This window comes from Mandrillus leucophaeus, unplaced genomic scaffold, assembly GCF_000951045.1.
Source record: "Mandrillus leucophaeus isolate KB7577 unplaced genomic scaffold, Mleu.le_1.0 Scaffold631, whole genome shotgun sequence".
Classification (NCBI taxonomy): domain Eukaryota; kingdom Metazoa; phylum Chordata; class Mammalia; order Primates; family Cercopithecidae; genus Mandrillus; species Mandrillus leucophaeus.
Window position 1 is genome coordinate 825,841 of NW_012106820.1, and position 17,471 is coordinate 843,311.

A 17,471-nucleotide genomic window follows, 5' to 3' on the forward strand; every position below is an offset into this window, starting at 1 on the left:
TACTCAGGAGGCTGAGGCAGGAGAATTGCTTGAACTGGGACCTGGGAGGCGGAGGTTGCAATGTGCTGAGACGGCGCCATTGCACTCCAGCCTAGGCTACAGAGCGAGACTGCGTGTCACAAAAAAAGAAAGAAAGAAAGAAAGAAAAATTAAAACCATATTCACAAAATCCTGTTCTTAAATGTTTCTAGAAGCTCTAGTCATAACTGCCAAAAATGGATAACAACTGAAATGCCCCTGGACAGATGAGTGGATAAATATATTGTGGTGTACCTACAGAATGGAATACTACTCAGCAACAAAAAGGAACCGGCCACTGACACATGACTTGATGAGTCTCGAAATAATCCCACTGCATGAAAAGGAGCCAGTTTCAAAGATTAGGCTCTGTAGGACATTTATCTGACATTCTTGCAAAGAGACAAAACTAGCGGTAGAAAAGAGAGCACAGGTTGCCAATGGTTGGAGTAGGGGAGGGTCTGATTATAAAAGATATCAGGACAGAGAATCTGGAGGTGATGAAGTGCTTCTGTGTCCTGAAAGTGGTAGTAATAACACAAATCCATATATGTGTTAAAGTTCATAGAACTAGACACAAAAAACTTAATTTTTCTGTATCTTAATGTGAAGAATATAAGTAAAAAAAATAAAGAAAAGAGATGACATCTCTTGCTTCCTATTTAAGACTGTCTAGACATTAATACTGATTTTAGTACTAATTCCAATAATGGCCACCACAAGCATGTTCTTATGAAAATACTTTTTTGAGCATCTGTTACATGCTGCTTCTTTACCACACATTTTATATCACAACTTCTAATATTCACAGTCACCTCGTAAGGTGGGTTAAGTTCAACGTAGAAAAATCTGAGGGTAAGGGAAGTAAAATAATTTGTCCTATATCTCATAGTTGATAAGTGGCTGAATCTAAACTCGAACTCAGATTTCACTGCCGACCTTATTCCAAGCCTGTTTCTCCCCTCTGCTGCCCACTTAACAAAAATAATGGAAACTGACAGGGAGACATTGTATCATATAAATAGCAGGAAGGGAGAATCATATTGTGATTTCCATAGATCGCAAAAACTCTAAGCATATTTTATTCTAAACTTGGAGTTGGTTTGAAATTCTAAGAGGTTGGGGAAAATTTAAAAACTATGTTTTTGCCATTGCCATTTTCTGATAATCCTCAGTAGGTGGTTCTTAATTTTCAATACGATGGAATAGTTCTCTCCACTTCTGCAAATGTACAGTAATTCTTATTTTCCCTAAGTGACTTAAAGAATCATTGTGACTTACAATTCTTGACCAAGTATTTACTAACTCCACAAATCGCAGTTTATACATTTGAAGTAAAGAGTAAACATTTCAAAGTTCTGTCCTCTCACACAGCTGACTGTCCTGAGAAGTTGTGACTGGTCCTTCCTACCAGTGGCATACCACTGCCACCATCCAAAAAAAAAAAAAAGGTAAATCCATTTTAGTGACACAGAATCTAAGCTTTCATTTTACTTCACTATGGTTGTAGCTGAATAAATATCTGAAAACATCACACATACGGAGGGTGCACATTTCTCACACAGCAAATGATATCTATGTGAAAAGCTGGAGGATGAAGGCTGTCTTCTTGTTTGTGAATTACTCCCAGTGACTTTACTGGATAGTAGGTGCTTTTTCCACCAAAAACCCTGGCCTAGAGTACTTTCGTCTCAGCTAACACAGAGATAGGAAACTAAGGCCTCCCATAAAAGTATTTTCTTGAATGTTTTGTATTTCTGCTCCATTGAATATATTTTCTTAAATATAATAATCATTGATAAGTTTTGACTCAACATCAGTAAGATGTGACACAAGGCAAAGCCCAATTAGTGCTTCACGGCAACTTTACTGTCAAGAGTTGGGTGATCTATTTCATAAGCCAAATAAAAATAACAAAAATAATTTTATCACCAACACTTTCACTTTTGAGAGTCCAAATACTGTCCAAGTACCACCGTTATCAGGTATTGGAAATCTTCTTATTTGGAAGGTGGTTATGCCCAGAATGGTGGTGTGGGGGGACAAGGAGGTGGGCTTACCTTCCAGCAGGTCTCTGGCCAGACCAGGTTCTGCCCCTGTGGACCGAACAAAGTCTGACAGGACTGCGTCCATATCAAGAGTCATAGGATCATGTAGAAGTGCTGCCCAACACTCAGCCGAGGTGGGGTTTGGAAGCACACTAGAAACCATCCATCTGCAGGAAAGAAGAGAAAAGGCATTTTACCACGTGACAGAAATGGAGCTGCAAGTGACAACTACATGCAGGGACCCGAGGGAGAGAACAGGAGCCATTTCCACCTGCTGTCATATTTTTCTGAACTGGTTTGGTCCAACTGCCTGATTCTTCATGCAAGACATTATATTATAGAATTTGAACTAAAATGTCATCTCTCTGTACATGCCATGTGAGAGAAGGGGTACTATGAGCCGAATGTTTGTGTTTCCTCCTCAAATTCATATGTTGATATCTCATCTCCAAGGTGATGGAGACAGTGCTATCTAAGAAGCAGGAAATGGGCCCTCACTAGACACCAAATCCGCTGGTTCCCCGATCTCAGACTTCCCAGCCTTTAGTACTGTGTGGAATACGTTTCTATTGTTCATAAGCCTCCCAAGCTATTGTGTTTTGACATAGCACCCCAGATAGACTAAGGCAAGGGGTCATCACTATTTCCAGTGCTCCTGACCTTACATTTTATTAATTCTAATAACTGATGGGGAAAAAAGACTAGATTATTTTAAAATTTCAAACACCTAAATATACCTAGAAAAATTCAATTGGAGTTGCTAGATTTCTAATCCTCTTCCGAACCGTATAGACTTGTAATACTTTCACAATGTGATGAATGTTACCCACTCTATTCCAATTATGCCTTTACCAGTGTGTCATCCTACCCCTTCAGCCCTCACCCCTTACTTGGCTAGTAGAAAAGACTCCAGGTTAATCCACAGTTGACTGAAATACCACACTTGCTGAAGATGGCTACTAAACTATCTGCCATCTAAGAGCTGCCATCAATCCAACAACATTCTGAAGAATGTCAGATTTCCCAGGCAGTATGATCCCAGCCAGAGAAAGAGAATGGATGTGCAGCAGCTTGACCCAGGCTGACTGCAGCAGCTGATTGCTGGGGAAAAGCAACTGTCACATTGCAAGTGAGAGAGACTTAACACGAGTCAGAGGTGCTGGGGTCCCCAGTGGGTGCTCAGTCTTTGCTGATGGAGTACAAATGCATCCTTGTGTTTGTGTAGATAAAACGTCCGTAAGTTACGGACCACGGGCAACCTGTGGTATGCCACCCGCTTTTGTAAATGAAATTTTATGGGAAGACAGCCATACCCACTCATTTGCATATTGCCTGTGGCTGCTTTTGCACCCAGCTGAGTTGAGGAGTTAAAACAGAGACCCTGAGGCCCATAAAACTGAAAAGATTTACTGCCTGGAACTTTACGGAAAAAGTCTGCAGACTCCATTACAGGCAATGGAGAATTTTATGCTAGTAAGCATGTAATTAATTTTACAGATTGTGGGGGTGAGTTTGAATCCCATACTATTGATGACTGTCCTCTGTTCTTTCTTTCACAGTAACCCACTGGGATGGGTGCCGCTTGGTGGGGTAGGTCCTGTGTCAGTGGCCCATGCTTTAGAGCCAGGCACATAGCCTGATGTGACCCTGGCCCTGCCCTTGTCCAGCTGTGACATGGGCTTCATTTCTCTGAGCACTCCTGTTTTTCTGTAGGAATGCAGGAAATGAGCTCACCTAATGTGCAAGACCCTGAGGACTGAGGGTCTCAGGCAGGGAGGTCCATACCCTCAGGGACATTCACTGTGACCACCCCATCTTGCACACAGCTCCTACTGGGTGTAATTTTTAGTTGATGCAGCTAGAAAATAAGAAAATTATTTGACCTGATGTATATGGTACCAATTAGGAAATTGATTTCTTCCTTCTCTCCATGCACCGGGGCTTCAGCCGGGAGAGTCTCTTCTTTTGTCACTGCCACCTGGGGGACAGATCAGAAAACAAGAGCATGTGATCTCCTTACCCTCAGACTGAGGCCGAAGGCTTGGCTTTTTGTCACAGGAGGCTGGATCTTGGCCTTGGCCAATTGCCTGAGGCATGTACTCTGTCTTCCTGGGCCCTACAGGTCCCCGCTCACCAGTTGACCACCATCTCCCATGCCTGGGCCTGGCCGGGGGCTGTCTCAGCTTCCCTTGTTTTAGCAAGCACTTCTATTTCAGTGAGGATCACTTGCACAGCACAGAGCTGTATTTTTCTTTTTTTTTTATTTTTGAGACGGAGTCTTGCTCTGTCTGTCGCAGGGGCTGGAGTGCAGTGGCGCGATCTCGGCTCACTGCAAGTTCCACCTCCTGGGTTCACGCCATTCTCCTGCCTCAGCCTCCCGAGTAGCTGGGACTACAGGCGCCTGTCACCACGTCCGGCTAGTTTTTAGTATCTTTAGTAGAGACGGGGTTTCACCATGTTAGCCAGGTTGGTCTTGATCCCCTGACCTTGTGATCTACCCGCCTCGGCCTCCCAAAGTGCTGGGATTACAGACGTGAGCCACCGCACCCAGCCTACAGAGCTGTTTTAAACTTTATTAGCACATACCACACCAGTACATTCAATCTCAGTTATGTGGTGAAATATACATAATATGAAATTTATCATTTTAACCATTTTTAAGTGTAAGGTTCAGTGGCATTAAGTACCTTTACACCATTGAGCAACCATCACCTCCATCCAACTCTAGAACTTTCTCATCTTCCCAAACTGAAACTTTGCACACATGAAATACTAACTTTGCATTCCTCTCTCCCCACAGGCCCCGGCCACCACCATTCTACTTTCTGTCTCTGTGAATCTGACTACTCTGGGTACCTTACGTGAATGGGATCATATAGGATTTGTCCTCTGTGGCTCATTTATTCTTCTTAGCATACTGTCCTCAAGGTTGCTGCATGCTGTCGGCATGTGTCAGAATCTTCTTCCTTTTTAAGGTAGACTCATATTCCACTGCATGTATAGATCACATTTTACGTATCAGTTGATTCATCTATGGACACTTGGGTTGCCCCACCTTTCGGCGGCAGTGAATGGTGTAATCTCAGCCCATTTATACTTATGCCAGGTTGCTGTACTGTGAACTTCATGAGCTTTCACCAGCATGGCAGTTAAAATTATGTCCATATCTCCTCCTCTGTATCATGTCCTTAATGCAAACATAGATTAAAGTGTGGACTTAAAATGAATGTTTTGTGTGGTAAGAAGCTACCGTGTTTATCTTGCTTCCAGATTTATTTCTTCTTCTTCTTCTTCTTTTCTTTTTGAGATGGAGTCTCACTCTGTTGCCCAGGCTGGAGTGCAGTGGCACGATCTCGGCTCACTGCAAGCTCTGCCTCCCAAGTTCATGCCATTCTCCAGTCTCAGCCTTCCGAGTAGCTGGGACTACAGGCATGCACCACCACACCCAGCTATTTTTTTTTTGTATCTTTAGTAGAGACAGGGTTTCACCATGTTAGCCAGAATGGTCTTGATCTCCTGACCTCGTGATCTGCCCACCTTGGCCTCCCAGAGTGCTGGGATTACAGGTGGGAGCCACCGCACCTGGCCTTCCAGATGTATTTGTTAAATCTCACACTGCCACCATCACCACATCCTCACATTCATGTCCCATGATGATATGGGAGGGGCTGGGCTGGTGGCGACACTGGCCCCCAGTTACCTGGGCCATCCTCCCAAGCATGCATGGTGCCTCTCAACCTACCCTGTGTGGTCTAAAGCACTCACTCAGCCGCTTCGAACAGCCTGAGGCTCTGGGTGGCCGTGCCCTGGCCCTGCATTCCTGCTCTCCTCCATGCATCCTAGCCCTTAGACAGAACGTCTCTGAAGGTCTCATCAGCCACCCTGGGGAAAGTGATGTGTCCCGTCAATGCCTGGTGACTTTGCCTTAGGAGGGGCAGTGCCATGTGGGGAAGAGGGTTGGCCCTGGAATCAGTCCCTGGGGCCAAAATGGTTCACATACTTTGTGTGACCTTAGGCATGTTATATCACCTCTCCATGCCTCAGTTTCCTCATCAATACAATTAGAATAATAATAGTATCTCACAGTTATTATGAAATTTTAAGGAATTCATGCACAAAATGTACTGGCCCATAGTACATGCTCAACAAACATTAATCATGAGCCACTGAATGAACTCTCAACAGGGACCCTGAGACCACCCTTGCCTTCCCAAGTCTCCATTGAGCAAGAAAACTGCTGCCACCAGCTTGCTGAAGGCAGGAATAAGGGGCCTACCTCTAGTGCCTTGGCTTAGAATCACAGAGGGTTAAACTGGTGGGGGCTCCTGCCTTCAATTCCGTCTTCCTTCCCGTATCCGAGGTTGCAGTGTTCATTTCTCACTTAAGCAACCTTCATGGAGCTGCTAATCTGTTCCGGCCATGACTGCAGGGACTGTGTGGGAACTATGAGCCCCCTGAGCCGCCCCAGGAGCTCCCCAGTAAGCAGAGAGATACAGACACACACACACAGGTCTCAAAGACCAACTGCTGGATTTGGAAGACACTTAGTGGAGGAACTGGTCCAACCAGACAGCGAAATTGCAAGACAGAGGTGTAGCAGGATAAAGACCCAAACTGCCTCAGGATACATTTTTCATTAACTTCTGTTTTGGCCAGGTATGGTGGCTTACACTTGTAATCCCAGCACTTTGGGAGGCCAAGGCTGGTGGATCACCTGAGGTCTGGAGTTTGAGGGCAGTCTGGCCAACATGGTGAAACCCTGTCTCTACAAATTAAAAAAAAAAAAAAAAAGCCAGGTGTGGTGGCAGGTGCCTATAATCTCAGCTACTTGGGAGGCTGAGGTAGGAGAATCGCTTGAACCCGAGAGGCAGAGGTTACAGTGAGCTGAGATCGCGCCATTGTACTCCAGCCTGGGCAACAAGAGTGAAATTCCATCTCCAATAAACAAATAAATAAACAAACAAACAAATTTCTGTTTCAGTGAAGCTCAAATAAAACATTGCTATATTATATTTGTCTGTAGACGTCATAACTGGACACTGAAAGGCAATAAAATGGGTAGATGGAGAATGAACACTGGGAGATGGTGGCAGAGGCTTGTGGTCTGAACCCTGGGGACAGGTACAGGAAGACTATGGGTGAATGAATGCCTGGAGGTTACTCTTCACTCCTAGGGCAGCGAACAGGGTAGTGAATGCCTTTAAAATCTCTCTCAACAGAGGGCCAGCTGCCTGAGAGCTGGGATCTACTTCATCCTCCTTTCTATCCTCCTGGTCACAGTGCCTGGCACACACCAGGGCCAAAACTAAGGTGAGGTGAGGCGGCACCTGCCACTGCTGCAGAATCTAAGGGGATGCAAAAACACTCAGGAATCAACATAAACAACATTTTAGTGCTATATTTGCAAAAAAAAAATTTAGTGCAAAAATATCCTTGATGAACAAAATATCAGCCTTTTAAATGAAGGCAAGGTCAGCATGACTATTCTTCCTTTGCCCCTGGCTCCACAGGGTTGCCCGGCCCGGGCATGAGCTCAGAGCTGCTGCCTGGGAGGCAGGTGGTTTGGAGGCAGCCAAGTGAACACCCATCACAGCCAGAGAGACTGACTTCAGAGAGGGCCAGTGAGGGCCACGGGCAGGGGCACACAAGTGAGTGGGGAGCAGGAGCTTGCTTTCATCAGGTCTGTTTGATGATGCAGCACACTGAACACAGGGATAAGGGAACAGAGGGGTGGATGAACAGATCTGGGGTCAAGCGCAGGCTTGGGAGCTGATGGCCTGGCTGGGTGCAAAGCCCCTGCAACCCTGGAAAGGCCACTTCACTTCTTGAAGCCTTGGTTGTCACATCTGAGCAATGAGGGTGAGAACAACTCTGCCTCTTTAGAATTGCAGGAAGGATACAGTGAGATGAGAGGATACTGAAAGAACACGCACTATTACTATTATTACCATTGACACAGATTAAAACAATAGGCAAATGTACTGTTCTGGTACTGAGAACCCGCCCTTGACTACCCATACATTTATACATCCCTGTTAAGCGGGTGAATGGTTAAATATGAAAAAAGGTCAGGCATGCCTTCATCCTGTCTGGCCTGGCGAGGAAGCCCACCCTGGTGAGGAGATCAGATGCCTGGGCTTCCCTGGTGAAATGAATTGGCCGTCTCAACTCAGATGTCAACATTCTACGAGCCTGCATGTGTGGCTCGTCCTTTGCCAGATGCCATTGTGACCTTGGGCAAGTGTGGTACACTAGGGGACAAAGGCTTCAGTGGATGCCACGTTAGGGAAATACATCTTCCAGAGCATTTTCATGGGTCAGATGAAAGGTAAGAAAGCCCGGTGTCTTTCAGTGCAGGGGCATGAGTTCTGGGAAGTTTGGCTCTGCCAAACATTCCAATGCACAGAGCACATCATCATTTCCAAAGCTTGGCCATGTATATTACTTATATAACCTCCACAATGCAAGCTAGAGATAAAGATGAGTCTAAGAGCAATTTGGACTGTGTGAAGCAATTTCTCCAGGAAATTCAATGTAAAAAGTCCTGGGTGAGGAGAGGGGAGGTGCTTCTTACTGAGGAATAAGAAGAGAGGTTTGGCCAGACAGCGACAGATCGGGCTGTGTGAAAATCAAACAGAAGAGGCTATGGGAAAGTCTGTGGGGCACACTGAAGTTCTTCGCATTGTTGCGGGATCATTTCACTCTTTAGTTTTCCCCTTGGTGAAGCTGATACTCTCAAATGCATTGTCTGGTCGGAACCGAGGAAGGCTCCAGCAGCAACAGCGGGCAGTGCTGGGGCCCACCACTTGCACCTGGGGCTCGGAGAAGGCACACATGTGGGCACTGAGCCCATTTCACTTGTCCAGCAGGTGCCCTGGGCTGGACACCCAATGGGCTCAATGGGAGGGAGACATGCCTTCTGTTCAGGGGCCATGACTGGGCCTTGTGCCAGCTCTCAGAGCATCTGGTGCCTTTAAAATAAAATATGTGCATAAATCCATGACTGGAAGCAAAACATTTCCTTAGCTGACACTCACTCAACTGTACTGTTTCACAATTTTCTCCTAGCATGGAAAGATGGAAGAAAAGTCTCTACTAAAATGTATACCTTTGGGATTAGCAGTAAGTGTAGGATCTACTGGAGTTTTGTCTTACATGCATTGAAATGATATACTCATCAATGACATATCAAATTCTTCAATGGTTCTTAATACGAGTTAAACAGTAGTTTAAATGACAGGAGAAAGTGGGGCACTAGAAATTGTAAATGGCACCTCAACATCCCAGTCTGTCTACTCTTGAGCTTAGACTTTTAGGCTAACAAGGAGAACACAGAATTAAGTGATGGTATATATTTTAAAAATATTTTTCCAATAAATATTTAAATATGCATAAAAGTAGACAGAAAAGTATATTAAAGCCAATGCACCCATCCCTCAGGCATGACAATTATCAACTCTTAGCCAACCATGCTCCTTCTCTATCTCCAACCCTTCCCCTGCTCACATCATTTTGAAGCGAATTCCAGATAACACATTATTTCATCCACAACTACTTCCATCTCTCTCTCTCTAAAAGACCCTTTAAAACATAACCACAGTACCATAATCCCACTTAAAAATGAACAATAATTCTTCATTTAAGAATGAAGAATATCCATTGTGCAAATTTCCAGTGTGCAAATTTCCAATGATATCAAACGTTATAAGTTCACATATTTAGTTTTTTCAGTTTGTTGTTCCTCTTACTTGAATCAGAATTCAAGTGTAATTGGTTGATACGTCTTTTTTAATCTACAGATTTTGCCTCCGTCTTTTTTCCTCTGTTGAAAAATCTGATGTATATATTTTTCTCTAGAGTTTTCTATCATCTGGCTTTTACTGATTGCTCCTCTGGTGCCATGTCCTGTGCTCCTCTGTCCTATTTCATGTAAATCAGCACTGGGATATAAGACTTAATCAGATTCAGGTTCAATTTGGGGCACATTTTGGTGCTGTCTTCTTCCATCAGTAGGCACTGAGTATCTGTCTCTGCCTGCGATGGTAGCAGCCACTGATGATCATTGCCTAGACCCAGCAATTCAAGAGGGGTTGCATATACTGGCAGTACAATTCTTTCACTCATTCTTTCTTTATTAGCTGGAATTCTTAAAGGGAAACTTCTACTAATCTACTATTTGGTCACCCAGTGGTAGATATCTAATAGAAAAGGCAAGATGGATGCTTTATTTATGACCTTTTAATTCATCATTTTACTTGGACAAGTTGGTTCACTAGCTTCCTTCAATGGGATCAATTTGTTACTTCTTTTTTTGAAATATTTTGCATTCCTCGATTTAAACATATTTTATGCATTTTGATCTGTCCAATATAGAGCAGTTGTTGTCTTTATTGATGCTTAAGTTCTGAATCAAGTTCCCTTGACACTAGCGCAGCTGACAGAGTCTTTTCTATATATCTTGGGTGATAAAATGTTTCAGGTCCCTTTTCTACATTTACTGTTCCGGATCTAGAATTCGACATTTCTCCAAAGAACTATGAGTCTTCTTTATTGAGAACGGTTTTTCAAGACCACAATCTGGGTGCTTGGTGTACCCATAACTAGTGGTTTAGTCATTGTTTACGGGACTTCTTGGAGAGCTAAGAAATATGTTTAATAAAGACTAAATTTTGAGTTCATTTTAATATTTCCAATTCAAATAGAAGACTTCAGAGTTTTTACTTAACCTAATCTCTTTGACAGATGAACCTCCTTCCCTCACCGAATCCTAGTTCTTAATAAAATCAGGAATGATAGCATATTACACAGTTACTCTTTCCACTTCTCCTGCTCGAATCAAAGCTATTGATTTCTCTGTGCTAAATTTATATCTTGCTATTTTACTAAATTCTTACAATTTATAGCAATTTTCCATAGTTTTTTCAGTATTCCAGATACACAATCATATCAAATGCAAATATAGTTTGTGTTAACTTTTTTTTTTTGAGATGGAGTATCTCTCTATTTCCCAATCCTGCCTGATTTCCTTGATTAATGCATTCAATATAATATTACATATTATGAGAGGTTATGGGTATCTTTGCTTTGCTCCTAACTTTAGTGGGAACAACTTTGGTGTTTCCACACTGAAAAAGATGCTGAGTGTTGGGTCTTGGGTTAAACAAACAAACAAATACACACACACACACACAAGTTTTTAAAAATTTAATTTAAAGTTCCAGGATACATGTGCAGGATGTGCAGGTTTGATACATAGGTAAAGGTGTGCCATGGTGGTTTGTTGCACCTATCAACCCATCACCTAGGTATTAAGCCCTGCATGCATTATTTATCCTGATGCTCACCATCCCCCCATCCCCCCAACAGGCCCCAGTGTGTGTTGTTCCCCTCCCTGTGTCCATGTGTTCTCATTGTTCAGCTCTCACTTATAAGTGAGAACATGCGGTGTCTGGTTTTCTGTTCCTGTGTTAGTTTGCTGAGGATAATGGCTTTCAGTTCCAACTATGTCCCTGCAAAGGACATGATCTCATTCCTTTTCATGGCTGCATAGTATTCCATTGTGTATATGCACATTTTCTTTAAACTTTTTAAAAAATTTTTCTGTAAGTTATTGGGGTACAGGTGGTGTTTGGTTACACGAGTAATTTCTTTAGTGGCGATCTGTGAGATTTTGGTGCACCCATCACCTGAGCAGTATACACAGAACCCTGTTTGTAGTCTTTTATCCTTTGCCCCCCTCCCATCCTTCCCCCCAAATCCCCAAAGTCCATTGTATCATTCTTATGCCTTTGCGTCCTCATAGCTTAGCTCCCACATATCAGTGAGAACATACGATGTTTGGTTTTCCATTCTTGAGTTACTTCACTTAGAATAATAGTCTCCAATATCATCCAGGTCACTGCAAATGATGTTAATTCATTTCTTTTTATGGCTGACTAGTATTCCATTGTATAAATATACTACAGTTTCTTTATCCACTCATTGATTGATGGCATTTGGGTTGGTTCCATGATTCTGCAATTGTGAATTGTGCTGCTACAAACACGCATGTGCAAGTATCTTTTTCGTATAATGATTTCTTTTCCTCTGGGTAGATACCAAGAAGTGGGATTGCTGGATCAAATGGTAGCTCTATTTTCAGTTCTTTAAGGAATCCCCACACTGTTTTTCATAGTGGCTGCACTAGTTTACATTTCCACCAGCGGTGTAGAAGTGTTCCCTGTTCACCACATCTATGCCAACATCTGTTTGTTGATTTTTTTTTTATTATGGTCATTCTTGCAGGAGTAAGGTGGTATCACATTGTGGTTTTGATTTCCATTTCCCTGATTATTAGAGACGTTGAGCATTTTTTCACATGTTTCTAGGCCATTTGTACATCTTCTTTTGAGAACTGTCTATTCATCTCCCTAGCCCACTTTTTGATGGGGTTTTCTTTTTCTTACTGATTTGTTTGAGTTTGTTGCAGATTCTGGATATTAGTCCTTTGTCAAATGTATAGATTGTGAAGATTTTCTCCTTCTCTGTGGGTTGTCTGTTTACTCTGCTGGCTGTTCCTTTTGCCATGCAAAAACTCCTTAGTTTAATTAAGTCCCAGGTATTTATGTTTGTTTTTATTGCATTTGCTTTTGGGTTCTTGCTCATGAAATCCTTGCCTAAGCCAATGTGTACAAGTGGTTTTCCAATGTTATCTTCTAGAACTTTTATAGTTTCAGGTCTTAGATATAAGTCATTAATCCCTCTTGAGTTGATTTTTGTATAAGATGAGAGATGAGGATCCCATTTCATTCTCCTACATGTGGCTAGCCAATTATCCCAGCATCATTTGTTCAAAAGGGTGTCTTTTCCCCACTTTATGCTTTTGTTTGCTTTGTCGAAGATCAGTTGGCTGTTAAGTATTTGGGTGTATTTCTGGGTTGTCTATTGTTTTCCATTACTCTATGTGCCTATTTTTATACCAGTACCATGCTGTTTTGGTGACTATGGCCTTATAGTATAGTTTGAAATCAGGTAGCATGATGCTCTAGATTCGTTCTTTTTGCTTAGTCTTGCTTTGGCTATGCAGGCTCTTTTTTGGTTCCATATGAATTTTATAATTGTTGTTTCTATTTCTGTGAAGAATGATGGTAGTATTTTGATGTGGATTGCATTGAATATGTAGATTGCTTTTGGCAGTATGATCATTTTCACAATATTCATTTTACCCATCCATGAGCATGGGATGTGTTTCCACTTGTTTGTGTCATCTATGATTTCTTTCACCAGTGTTCTGTAGTTTTCCTTGTAGAGGTCTTTCGTCTCCTTGGTTAGGTATATTCCCAAGTATTTTATTTTATTTTTGCAGCTGTTATAAAAAAGGTTGCGTTATTGATTTGATTCTCTGCTTTCTTTCCTGGTGTATAGAAGAGTTACCAATTTGTGTACATTAATCTTGTATCCAGAAACTTCGCTGAATTCTTCCATCAGTTCTAGGAGCTTTCTGGAGGAGTCTTTAGGGTTTTCAAGGTAAATAATCATACTGTCAGCAAACAGTGACAGTTTGACTTCCTCTTCACCAATTTAGATGCCCTTTATTTCTCTTTTCTTATTGCTCTGGCTAGGACTTCCAGTACTATGTTGAAGAGGAGTGCTGAGAGTGGGCATCCTTGTCTTGTTTCAGTTCTCAGAGGGAATGCTTTCAAATTTCCCATTCAGTATTATGTTGGCTGTGGGTTTGTCACAGATGGCTTTCATTACATTGAGGTATGTCCCTTGTATGCCGATTTTGCTGAGAGTTTTAGTCATAAAGCGATGCTGGATTTTGTTGAATGCTTTTTATGCATCTATTGAGATGATCACGTTATTTTTGTTCTAAATTCTGTTTATGTGGTATGCTGCATTTATTGACTTGCACATGTTAAATCATCCCTTCATCCCTGGTACGAAACCCACTTGATCATGGTGGATTATATTTTTGATATGTTGCTGGATTCTGTTAGCCAGTATTTTGTTAAGGATTTTAGCATCTGTATTCAGCAAGGATATCAGTCTGTAGTTTTCTTTTTTGGTTATGTCCTTTCCTGGTTTTGGTATTAGGGTGAGGCTGGCTTCATAGAATGAATTAGAGAGGCTTTCTTCTTTCTCTGTCTTGTGGAATAGTGTCGAATTCTGCTGTGAATCCATCTGGTCCTGGATTTCTTTTGCTGGTAATTTTTAAATTAAGATTTCAATCACACTGTTTATTATTAGTCTGTTCAGGGTATCTAATTCTTCCTGATTTAAGCTAGGAGGATTGTATTTTTTGAGGAATTTATCCATGTCTTCTAGATTTTCTAGTTTATGTGTGTAAAGGTGTTCACTGTAGCCTTGAATAATCCTTTGCATTTCTGTGGTGTCACATCGTTTGTATTTCTGTCGTGTAATATCTCCTGTTTGTTTCTTAATGAGGTTATTTAGATTTTCTCTCTTCTTTTCTTGGTTAATCTTGCTAGTGGTCTATCAATTTTATTTATCTTTTCAAAGAACCAGCTTTTGTTTCATTTATCTTTTGTATTTTTGTTGTTGTTGTTGTTGTTTCAATTTCATTTAGTTCTGCTCTGATCTTGGTTGTTTCCTTTCTTCTGCTGGGTTTGGGTTTGGTTTGTTCTTGTTTCTCTAGTTCCTTGAGGTGTGACTTTAGAATGTCAGTTTGTGCCCTTTCACTCTTTTTGATAGGTGTTTAGGGTTATGAACTTTCCTATTAGTATCCCCTTTGCTGTGTCCCAGAGGTTTGATTGGTTGTGCCATTCTTGTCGTTGAGTTTGAATGATTTTTAAATTTCCATCGTGATTTCACTTTTGACCCAATGATCATTCAGGAGCAGGTTATTTAATTTCCATGTATTTGCATGGTTTTGAAGGTTCCTTTTGGAATTGATTTCCAGTTTGATTCCACTGTGGTCTGAGAGAGTGCTTGATATACTTTAATTTTCTTAAATTTATTGAGACTCATTTTGTGGCCTATCATATGGTCTATCTTGGAGAAACTTCCATGTGCTGTTGTATAGAATGTGTATTCCATGGTTGTTGGATGAAATGTTCTGTATATATCTGTTAAGTCCATTTGTTCCAAGGTACAATTTAAATCCATTGTTTCTCTGACTTTTTATCTTGATGACCTGTCTAGTGCTGTCAGTGAAGTACTGAAGTCCCCCACTATTATTGTGTTGCCATCTATCTCATTTCTTATGTCTGTTAGTAATTGTTATATAAATTTGGGAGCTCCAGTGTTAGGTGCATGTATGTTCAGGATTGTGATATTTTCCTGTTGGACAAGGCCTTTTACCATTATATAACGGTCCCTCTGTGTCTCTTTTAACTGCTGTTGCTTTAAAGTTTGTTTTGTCTAAGAATAGCTACTGCTGCTTGCTTTTGGTGTCCATTTGCATGACATGCCTTTTTCAACACCTTTACTTTAAGTTTATGTGAGTCCTTACATGTTAGGTAAGTCTCCTGAAGACAGCAGATAGTTCATTGGTGAGTTCTTATTTATTTTGCAGTTCTGCATATTTTAAGTGGAGCATTTAGACCATTTACATTCAATGTTACTATTGAGATGTGAGGTACCATTGCATTCATTGTTCTACTTGTTGCCTGTGTACCTTGGTTTTTTTGTTTTTGCTTTTTAACTTGTCTTTTTGTTTTATACATCCTGTGTGATTTATGCTTTACAGAGGTTTTGTTTTGATATGTTTCTAGGATTTGTTTCAAGATTTAGAGCTCCTTTTAGCAGTTCTTCTAGTGGTGGCTTGATAGTGGCAAATTGTCTCTGCATTTTCTAAAAAACTGTATCTTTCTATCATTTATGACGCCTAGTTTTGCTGCATACAAAATTCTTAACTGAAAACAGTTTCGTTTGAGGATACTGAAGATAGGGCCCCAATCCCTTCTAGCTTGTAGGGTTTCTGCTGAGAAATCTGCTGTTAGTCTGACAGGTTTTCTTTATAGGTTACCTGGTGCTTCTGTCTCACAGCTCTTATGATTCCTTCCTTCGTCTGAACTTTAGATAATCTGATGACAACGTGCCCAGGTGATGATCTTTTTGAGATGAATTTCTCAGGTGTTCTTTGTGCTTCTTGTATTTGAATGTTTAGGTCTCTGGCAAGGCCAGGGAAGTTTTCCTCGATTATTCCCCAAAAATATGTTTTTCCAAGCTTTTAGAAATCTCTTATTCCTCAGGAACACCGATTATTCTTAGGTTTGGTTGTTTAGCATAGTCCAAGCCTTCTTGGAGGCTTTGTTCATATTTTCTTATTCTTTTTTCTTTGTCTTTGTTGGATTGGGTTAATTCAAAGACCTTGTCTTCGGGCTCTCAACTTCTTTCTTCTACTTGTTCAATTCTATTGCTGAGACTTTCCAGAGCATTTTGCATTTCTATAAGTGTGTCCAATGTTTCCTGAAGTTTTGACAGTTTTTTCTTTATGCTGTCTATTTCCTTGAATATTTCTCCCTTCACTTCTTATATCGTTTTTTGGATTTCCTCGCACTGGGCTTTGCCTTTCTCTGGTGCCTCCCTGATTACCTTAATAACTAACCTCCTGAATCATTTTTTAGGTAAATCAGGGATTTCTTCTTGGTTTGGATCCATTGCTGGTGAACTAGTGTGATTTTTTTGGGGGGTATTAAAGAGCCTTGTTTTGTCATATTACCAGGGTTGGTTTTCTGGTTTCTCCTCATTTGGGTAGACTCTGCCAGAGGCAAGGTCTAGGGCTGAAGGCTGGTGTTCAGATTCTTTTGTCTCATGGTGTGTTCCCTTGATGTAGCACTCTCCTGCTTTTCCTATAATTGTGGCTTCCTGTCAGCTGAACTGCAGTGATTGTGGTCTCTCTTCTGGGTCTAGCCATCCAGCAAGTCTACCTGGCTCCAGACTGGTACTGGGTATTGTCTGCACAGGACAATGCACAGGATGTAAACCATCTATGGGTCTCTCAGCTGTGATGCAAACCATCTCGGGTCTCTCAGCTGTGGACACTAGCACCCGTTCTCCTGGAGCTGATGGTGGGGTCAAATGGACTCTGCAAGGGTTCTTAGCTTTGGTGGTTTAATATTCTATTTTTGTGCTGGTTGGCCACCTGCGGTGGCACTTTCCAGGGAGCATCAGCTGTGGTAGTATGGACAAGAACCAGTGGTGGGTGGGGCCCTAGAACTCCCAAGATTACATGTCATTTGTCTTCAGCTACTAAGGTGGATAGGGAAGGCCCATCAGGTGGGAGTAGGGTTGGGTGTGTCTTAGTTCAGACTGTCCTTGGGTGCATCTTGCTGCGGCTGCAGTGGGGGATGAGGGTGAGGTTCCCAGGTCAGTGGAGTTGTGAACCTATGAGGATTATGACTGCCTCTGCTGAATCATGCAGGCTGTCAGGGAAGTGAGGGAAAGCCAGCAGTCACAGGC

General features: G+C 41.8%; 1 protein-coding gene across 1 annotated transcript in view; it reads right to left on the reverse strand.

The window, feature by feature from the left end:
• OTUD7A (OTU deubiquitinase 7A) overlaps window positions 1-17,471 on the reverse strand; it is a 201,619-nt gene that overhangs the window by 164,082 nt on the left and 20,066 nt on the right. The window contains exons 2-3 of the mRNA XM_012000580.1: window positions 3,950-4,044; window positions 2,079-2,233 (exon numbers count right to left, since the gene is read on the reverse strand). Of these exons, the coding sequence (XP_011855970.1) occupies window positions 2,079-2,229 (151 nt within the window). The 5' untranslated portion in view covers window positions 2,230-2,233; window positions 3,950-4,044. The remainder of the gene's footprint in view (window positions 1-2,078; window positions 2,234-3,949; window positions 4,045-17,471) is intronic.